Source organism: Lineus longissimus, chromosome 1 (assembly GCF_910592395.1).
Source record: "Lineus longissimus chromosome 1, tnLinLong1.2, whole genome shotgun sequence".
Taxonomy (NCBI): Eukaryota; Metazoa; Nemertea; class Pilidiophora; order Heteronemertea; family Lineidae; genus Lineus; species Lineus longissimus.
The window spans coordinates 28,729,071-28,738,435 of record NC_088308.1 but is presented as its reverse complement, the minus strand read 5'-3'; the positions used below and the strand labels follow the sequence as shown (position 1 = coordinate 28,738,435).

Here is a 9,365-nt window from a genome sequence, read left to right as displayed (position 1 = left end):
TTCCGGCGTGGGTTCACATCGCGATCTGGAATATCTTACAAGATTCCGGCGTGGGTTCACATCGTGATCTGGAATATCTTACAAGATTCCGGCGTGGGTTCACATCGCGATCTGGAATATCTTACAAGATTCCGGCGTGGGTTCACATCGCGACCTGGAATATCTTACAAGATTCCGGCGTGGGTTCACATCGCGACTTGGAATATCTTACAAGATTCCGGCGTGGTTCACATCGCGATCTGGAATATCTTACAAGATTCCGGCGTGGGTTCACATCGCGATCTGGAATATCTTACAAGATTCCGGCGTGGGTTCACATCGCGATCTGGAATATCTTACAAGATTCCGGCGTGGGTTCACATCGCGATCTGGAATATCTTACAAGATTCCGGCGTGGGTTCACATCGTGATCTGGAATATCTTACAAGATTCCGGCGTGGGTTCACATCGCGATCTGGAATATCTTACAAGATTCCGGCGTGGGTTCACATCGCGATCTGGAATATCTTACAAGATTCCGGCGTGGGTTCACATCGCGACTTGGAATATCTTACAAGATTCCGGCGTGGTTCACATCGCGATCTGGAATATCTTACAAGATTCCGGCGTGGGTTCACATCGCGACCTGGAATATCTTACAAGATTCCGGCGTGGGTTCACATCGCGATCTGGAATATCTTACAAGATTCCGGCGTGGGTTCACATCGCGATCTGGAATATCTTACAAGATTCCGAATCCTCTTGGATTATATTTAAACATCACGTAAGGAGATATGACCTCAAATGAGTTTGTGTCGTTTCCAATATGGGTTTCATCCGTAGGGCGGGTCAGTTACCCTTTCCAATGAAAGTTTGAGGATATGAATTTAGAAGAAAGATAACTTTGCCACATTTGAGCGGGTTCAGAGAGACGCTTCATTTGGCCAGTACCACTGTCTATAACGGACGATACGTAACCGATGGTGACACAGCAGCAGCCGTGATCAACCGCACTCAAATATTTAATCACCTCAGTTACTTACCGCGGTCTAATCAACTCCTTATTACATTATTACAAAATAAAATGCGAAATCACGGCGGAGAAGTGACAGCTTACAATGTAACTAATTGTCATGGTTCGCAGGAATAAACTGCTTGATTTATTGAGATCTAGCTGATAAATTTTCATAATCATAAAATGGCGGCGTCATGGTTGTCCAATGCGCTGCTGGGGGTTGGAAGAACTGGGACGATACGCTTGCTCTGATGGATCGATTAACCGTACAGCCTTTGGCTTCACTTGGTTATTATTAAATAGGCACCCGAGGAGGCAAGACTCGAGCATTTCTACTCATTCTAATCGATATTCGTTGGTGATCGGGAACGACAGGTAGGCAGCCATCTTGTTTTTCAAAATTATCGTCTGCTTCACCAGGCAGCCTCGATTTCATTTTCAAGGGACAGAAATCCCGAATTTGATAGAATGTTTATTTAGAACTTCATCACCCCGTCCCACATAGCTTAGCACTTCAACATTTAGTTTTTGTTAATGTTGGCCTAGGAGGGTTTTGAACATTTTTCTTGCTACGTTCATGGTTAAGCTGTGTGGATGAATTAACCGCTATATGTGTCCTTTTCTTGGGTTAAGCATTCGGAATAACATTGTCTGGTAGTGTTCACTTTCATCTATAAGATGCCATCGACCAAAAGGCAAATAACTTCTAAAGCGTTATGCACAGTTTGCTGTATTCCCATCCCACGTCACAGACTCCAGAAGTGACCGTCAGTACCAAAGAGACGATTATTCTTCAAATGTCTCATTTGTTTTGTAGAGGTACACGGCTGGAGATATCCAAACAATAATAACACATCAATCTACTTATCAATTATTTCAACAAGCCCTTGGCTTTAGAAGTTGAGGATAGTCTACACCTAGATGGCAAAATGATGCTTATGGTGTATTATAAAGGTATCCTGATATCAACTTGATTTCTTGAGACAAACTTGAGATTTTAGTCCTGTTTGTTTTGCTTAATTGCCTTAACTGAAGCAGAAACTAGATCACAAAGGATACAAAATATCCACCCTTTTTCGTTACAGGGTCAAATACCCATACAAGTCTATCATGAATAAGCTTACTGTGTAGTATTATGTTGACCAAAATATCAATCGTATGCGCATTGATTGAAGGCTACAGTAATCAAAGAGTGGTTGATGAAAGACTTTGAATCTGTGATTGGTGATTCGGGCCCAGATCTCATCAGATAATACATGAATGCAGACCTGACTCCAAGAGAATCCACTCGAACTTTAGTGCAAATTCGCCATGACTGACATCATTGGTGCCAAAAACTTTATCTTTATGTGAGTTTTCTAATAGCGTCAAGAATGTGCCTCCGTCAAAGTGGCAACCACAACAAAAACTACCAATGAAATCAACATCATGGTGATCTGAAGCTTGTGTGAAATAAAGATGTCGCTCTATTTCACACAAGATTCATATCGCCATAGCTTGGCTATTACACGCAAAGAAAATCTCTACTCTAACATTGATTCTCTGTGGTTCAACGGTTAGAATGTTGGACTTTCGGTCTGGTAATCACGGGTTCGACTCCCCGTGTATCCACAAATTTTTTCATCTGTTTTCTCTCTTCATTTACTTTTTTTATTCAATCATGTACATATACTATTATTAATATTATTATTATCATCATAAAGATTTTTATCATGAAACCCCTGAACCTAAACTGAAGAACACACACTGACATCAGACTGCACCGATGATCCAACTCTAACTGAATGTAACTGTAGAATGTCCAAAACCACCTCACAACACTTGAGGGAATCGTTATTAGTGATAAGCAATTAGTCTCTCGCTACATCGAGGAGGCGCATGGAGGCGAATTGGTGCATTATCCTCCTGGTCACCTTAATCGCACACCCAAGTTCTCCCTCTAAATCACAGTGAGCTATATCAATACGACAAACTAAGTTTATGTACTTAGATACGTCCCGTTGTCGAAACACAATGGATACTTTCGGCAACAGTGGTCAAGAAGTGAACATTGTCAGTAGGGTTGTCAATAATTTTAAAAAGCAATATCGTCTGTAAAGTACTTGAGCACTGTTTAAAATCGTTCTTGTTGCGTTATTTGGCAGGAATGACCGGTGACCAAAAGGTAAGATCTTGGCAGGTTTCGCTATCCGTATGAACGATGATGAACGAAGTAGGAATGTCTGTGGTGTCATCAAGTCCTGCGCTAATTCATTTGCACGACACCCGTCAAATCATATGCTATACTTGATTACAGAAGAATTGGGGGAAATCTTCGAAAGAATCGCCGATAAAAGGCATTTACTATTACTTTACTCCACACGTCGTCATCTGTAGCTCTTCCTAAGGGCAAGGCTTGCGAACCTGCCTTCTTTCGTTACTCTAATGACGGACTGTCTCTTGTCTAAAGTCTGTATATATAAACATGATCTTGAAAACGACCAGGAAGCAAAAGGACCGGTACATAGATGCATCTAAGAACCACAGAAAGGGAGCTGATCATCAGAATAGCCACCAACGCGTCGATCATAAACACTTCATGGACATGTATTCAAGTTGATAAAATTAAAATGAAGTCGGTGTAAATCAGTTGATAAATCCATCGCTTTTAGGAGATTTCAAAACAAACACTGTTGCCAAATTATGCGCATCAGAAAGGTGTATAAGTTGGGCCTTATATCCGCGGGCTTTGCGCAGTTTTGTCTTGGGGATTCGGTGGTATTTATTGAGAATCAGGTCGGATCTCTCGCTCAGTGGCGACCGATTGAAGCATTATTCCGCCAGAATGTACCCAATCACTCACTGATCCCGCACTGATAGCCCGCTTGATTTTAAAATATGATTCCTGGCTTTCTGGACCTATCCGTGCTAGCCGAATAATCTGACTTTAATGAGCGTAAAATTACCCGGCGAGATATGCATAGTTCATTTGGTTTGAAGATAGAGGGATTTGGGCAAGATTGTCAGTGGATCCAGAACAAAATAGCACAGTATCTCCGACACTGCGGGGTAATCATAGCGAGGAATGGGACCAATTCAAAATAAAGATGCTAAGATCCAGTGACTTAACTGTGGTCAAAGGCTATCGGTCGCTGAAGCTGGGACTTATTCGCTAGAGATGTCGGGATCGGACCCTCAATGCGACAGAAGCCTTGGCTAACTGCTCGTTCAATGTCTTGATAATGTACTTAGATGCGCAAAATTAATCGGAATGTTCCTATGGCGGCGGGGATCCCGGCTGATTTAGAGGTAAGCCCTCTCGGAGTTTAGTGGAATGATGCTAGAAAGCATTCTCTGCTTTGATCACTGCGTGTCCTCATCAACACCTTAACCTCGCAAAGACAACGAGTAGAGAAACTTCTTGTCAGTTTCTTGACTCAAATGACAATTATCTCTCCAACCAATCATATTGAGTACAACTATGACTCCACTGGTCACAATGGTAAGTTCGAAATTACTTGAGCAATCAACAATATGATATGATGGACTGAATCAAAGTACGTTGGTACATTGTTGAGTCCACTGCCGGCGACTACTGCGCATTAGCACTGAATTGGGATACAAATGTATGATCATCCGGTAAACTCTCAAGATCATTGAAGTAGTTAGATATATACAAACTAAATAACATTAATTAGGGTATAAAATGATAACAAGCAAGCTTTCTGAACGTACTCAAGAAAATACTGAATAAAGCCGTAATTACTATATCTGTATGCCAAGGAGCTTTCATCTCATCAACCATTTTATACTTCAATAATTCTCTGCTTCTATGTTAAGTCTAGGGAAATCTCATTAAATCTCTCCGACAGTTTCTGATCTACACAAAGTCTTTGAAACTAGTCCCCTTCTATAGAGTCGAGTCGACCATTGATTTAATAACCAAGTCAGTGTTTGTATACCTGTATCCATCTTTAAGCTAGGCATACCGCAGCTCAAAGTACGCCGCAAGATAGTTGACGCGGAGGATCGGTTTGCTGCGAGAGGCATGCGGGGGAATGCCAGGATTTTGGTTAATTGGCCCTATCTCCGTAATATTGGCCCATTTTATGGTTAACTACAGGTTCGTCGCACTTAAACACGTGTATTCTTTGCCTGTCATCTCTGCCATCGGGATACTTTCTTCTGAGTTGCTTGATACGAGACTTAGAGTAATCTATTGAATTGAATATCTGATGTTTTGGCCTGGAAGTCAATATATTTGTGAAATTAATAAGGCCGTTTGTATTCACGTTCGTATCACCTCATGGAATAGGCGACCTTTGGGGACACTCTGTCTGTACACTTAGGCTATTCTATCCAAAAACGCGATCAAATTCGCTTTTAAACTTCTCGACTGGTAATGAACGCTGTCAACCTTCGCAAGCCATTTCACGCGTTCACTCGGTTTCCAAGCCCCCTGGCTACCGACAAATTACGCCCTTACGCCATGTTAAACACTATTTTCTTCAAATCGATGCTCTTTATTTCTCCATCGAACTAAATTCAAAATAATTCGCTATTAAGTTTACACTTGAAAACATAAAAGATTTTTGATTTACGCAATAGGTCTTAGAGAGAAGATTTACATGCTGGCCGATAGCCTCTCGACACGCTTTCAATGAACCTTTTCCTTGTTTTGAGCGGGCTTGATAAATGCTATCGCTTCCGCCGCACAATAGCCTAATTCGCAGCCAACGATCGTCCACGCGTTACATTGTTTGTCCTCGTGACCAGGCACGTGGCCGACAAACGACCAATGGCCGGTGATCACGGTCCGCTTTCCGGCAGTCGGTGGTAACGTGAATGTTACATCCGGATAGGGGACGGCCAAAAATCTGGCGTACTTTCTGAGCTTTTGAAATGAATGCTCAGTTCGTCGTTCATGTATCATGCGTCCAAATAAATGGCCTCACCGTGCAGTGAAAGTCGAAGGCCTCATTTTAATGTGCATTGGTTTGGTAAAGGAATTAGCTTGAAAACACTGAATGTAAGTGTTGGACTTGACAGCAAGTCCAAGTCCCAGGGTTAAGACTTGCAGTTATTTATCATCATCATCATATCATTACCGGCGTCGTAACCCTATTGGATTTTTGCCGGAGGTATGGAGTCCACTATAGGCTACTGTCCACCTATGTAGGATCTTTTACTTGCCCTGGCATAGACACTCAGGTACAAGGGACCACGGCTTTTAGTCTCATCCGACAGACCCTCGAGTATTGTAGACAGTGAGAGTCTTTCCAAGACACGAAATGAATTGCCAGGTTGGCACCAAGAGCCGGTCAGGAGGAGTGTCAGCCTGTTGAGGCCGACCTCTTATCCCCAGCCTGAGGTCGCAACCTAATGACCAACCCTAGCCTAATTCTTCCTATGTTAACTCACAGTCCGGGCTTAATCTCTTCTAATTGGATCACCGCCGGATGGATATGAGGTGTTTAGTCACTTATTCACCCATCACGACTTGCATTAGACTGGCTTGGCACTGATTTGGATGACAAAAAAGAAATATGGATGGCCACGAAAAAGATGATCCAGTCGAAAATTTACAATATTAAGAGACGAATCGAAAACATTCATTGATTCCAAGCATAGATTAATCCATAGTATGTTGAAGAAATTTAAAAGCATATTTAAATTATTTGCTGCAGTGCTAAATTTGGTCAACGCTCCAAGTTGCTCTTTTCCCAAACACGGTGGCAATCAAGTTTAAATTCGATGGATTTTGTTCGAGATTATTCACAATGAAATTAAGATGAAACAAATGTCATGGCTCTGCGTGATGAAGTGTACATTATCACCCCCTCGTTAGGAGGCTCTATTGAAAAGACGAGAGACATTTACTTCGCCTTTAACAATAGGATGGTTAGACGTCCTACTTGAAGACCATTTTATCAAGGCCTCCGCCACACGGGCGTGACCCTATAGAATGTTTACTTTGCTCCAATATGATTAAGAGCAGCCAAATTAATACCCGCATTCATTGGCCATCCTTACTTAAATCAACTAAAACGACTCGTTCATTTGCAGGAATTCCACTCGGCCAAATTAGCCGGGTTTCTATTATTGTGAGGATGGATACATCACTCATGACGCGTGACCAGGCATCCGCCGACACCTTTAACTACGGGCACGAATTCGCGGTAAATCCCTCCGCGACAAAATTGCGCATCGCCACTGATTAGTTTGGATTCCTCAGAAGCCTATTTCTATGTTGGCTGCGTTGGGCCGTGCTCTCATCTCGACTGAGAGGGAGTAGGTCGTTAGAGCCTTCCCGAGACCAATGATCTCCCCGGATTACCAGTGCCAGAAGAAGCAAATTAACGTGAGCTGTCTTGGCACCCGAGTCCCCGCGATGATGACTTAATCATTGGCTTTCTCGTCCCATCGCACCCCTGACTAAACTCTTAAGGTCAGATTAAAGGGAATCTTCTCCGTGTCGCTACAATTAAACATTCCCTGTCAGCACCATGTCTGACGAGATGGGTGTAGAATTCTTCACATGTCATCCTCATTTTCAAGAAACATGCCTTGCGTGTTTACAGAAGTGACAGGTCTTGGCAAGGTTTAATTATCAATTTGCCAAGCGTCGGACTCTTTCAAGCTTCTTCGCCGGGCTTCGATTTTGCGACTCATATTCAAACCCACGGAGCTTGACTTCCATTGTAAGAGCTTTGAGATGCAGAACCTTTATAGAAATGTAGACCTAAACTTCAGCAAACAGCAGTGGATTTGTTAAACTTCTTTGATGACGGGAGGCACTGCTGGTCACCACCTATATTTTTCTATAGTCTGCTCATCTCATCACGGCTAACATGGCCATACCCTAAGACTTCGTATCCAAAACGACAGTCCATCAACACACAATATTCACGCACACGTTTCTTTCTTCTTAGATTCACCAAGTAATCACAACACGACTGTTGATAATATTCCAGTTGCTTACCCCTTCATGTCCCCAATCACTCTGGCACACGGCCTGGTGCCAGCCTCCTCTTCACCCCGGCCAGTGTGCGCACGCCTGTCCTCTCACCCACAACTGGCCCCTGGTCCGTGAGCCCGACCTTCGACATGGCGCCGTAAGCAACCAACTCCCGTGGCACCCCACTCCAACACATCCAGAATCTCGAAAACAACTTGGGCGGAAAATAACAGCTATCTCAGTAACCTTCTCAATCTATTATTTCACGCTAAATTTATTCCTTTTGACAATCCAATTGAATTTAGAATCGATTGCATATCATTGTGCCTAACTTGATCGGGGTGTGTTCCGCCGGGGATAGCAGTCTCTGTTTTGCTTTGGGCTTCGTTCTCGAGATGGTGTTTTCTTATGGCAAAATGAAGATGGGTATCTTTTTGCCAAATTTATCTTGTAAATGAAAGGTCATTTTAGTACAGGAAGCACAGGAAGGGGGTTCTTTGTTGGTTACTTGCTCACGCAGAGGTATTTTAACTTAATCTGCTGTCGCCTTTGTCAGCTGTCGTCGTCTTGGTATACGTAGGTTACTAGACCATCATGGATTCCAAACAACAGTCAGACATTTCTATTAACCTCGAGATTCTCCGATTGACTAAAAACACCCAGTCAGACACGGATGGCATACATGCTCTGTTGTGCAGGTATATCTATAAGACACAAAATAGTACTAACTGGATGACTTGTCTAATAAGTTTGTGATTCGGAATAAAAACATGCTTTTTATACAGATTTATGAACAGCAGATCATACTCTATCAGCTGTTTCTTTCGATCCTGTATAAAAGGCGGATAGCCGGTCCAGATGTAACTGTCTCGTCTGACTGACTGGCCAAGCGACCATTCTCATGGTGACTATCAATGATTAGTTGAGCATACGAGGGACTCAGGACGCTTGTCTTATTTCATTATATCACCAAAGATGCAGTCAGCTTTTTTCTTCATGTAAAGTCTGACATAAGACAGCGATATTGTCGCGCTCCATGATAGCCACGTGCAATGCCACTTAATAGGCTATACCTGTGAATGAATGAGTTAGTTTCTTTGCTCATCTCGCTTGTGACTGAGGTCTCCATGTTAACTTTGCTTTGCTGGCGAAAGAGGTTTCCTGTGAATGAGGTTTCATGCTTGTTGGCGAATGTGGTCTGCGAGTGGGGTTTCCCGGCCATGATAATATAGGCCTATTTCATGTCTCCTTCTCATCAGACCAATCTAAGGTAGCGAGGAGTGAACTTCCTTAGTTATCACCATCTCATCTGATTCGTCATTATTACATAGCTTAGCTGCACAAGCAACATAATCCAAGCGTTTATGCTGCGCAAACTGGCGTGCGGCGTTCCCTGACCTGGATTGAGAAGACTGCGCAGCTCAACTGGATGAC

General features: G+C 42.9%; 1 protein-coding gene across 1 annotated transcript in view; it reads left to right on the top strand.

Annotated features, from left to right (window-relative positions):
- The first annotated feature begins 1,196 nt into the window (after nucleotides 1–1,196).
- The window catches only part of LOC135496221 (pituitary homeobox x-like), a 42,000-nt gene continuing 33,831 nt past the window's right edge, over nucleotides 1,197–9,365 (top strand). Inside the window, exon 1 of the mRNA XM_064785411.1 lies at nucleotides 1,197–1,369. Within this exon, the coding sequence (XP_064641481.1) occupies nucleotides 1,200–1,369 (170 nt within the window). The 5' untranslated portion in view covers nucleotides 1,197–1,199. The remainder of the gene's footprint in view (nucleotides 1,370–9,365) is intronic.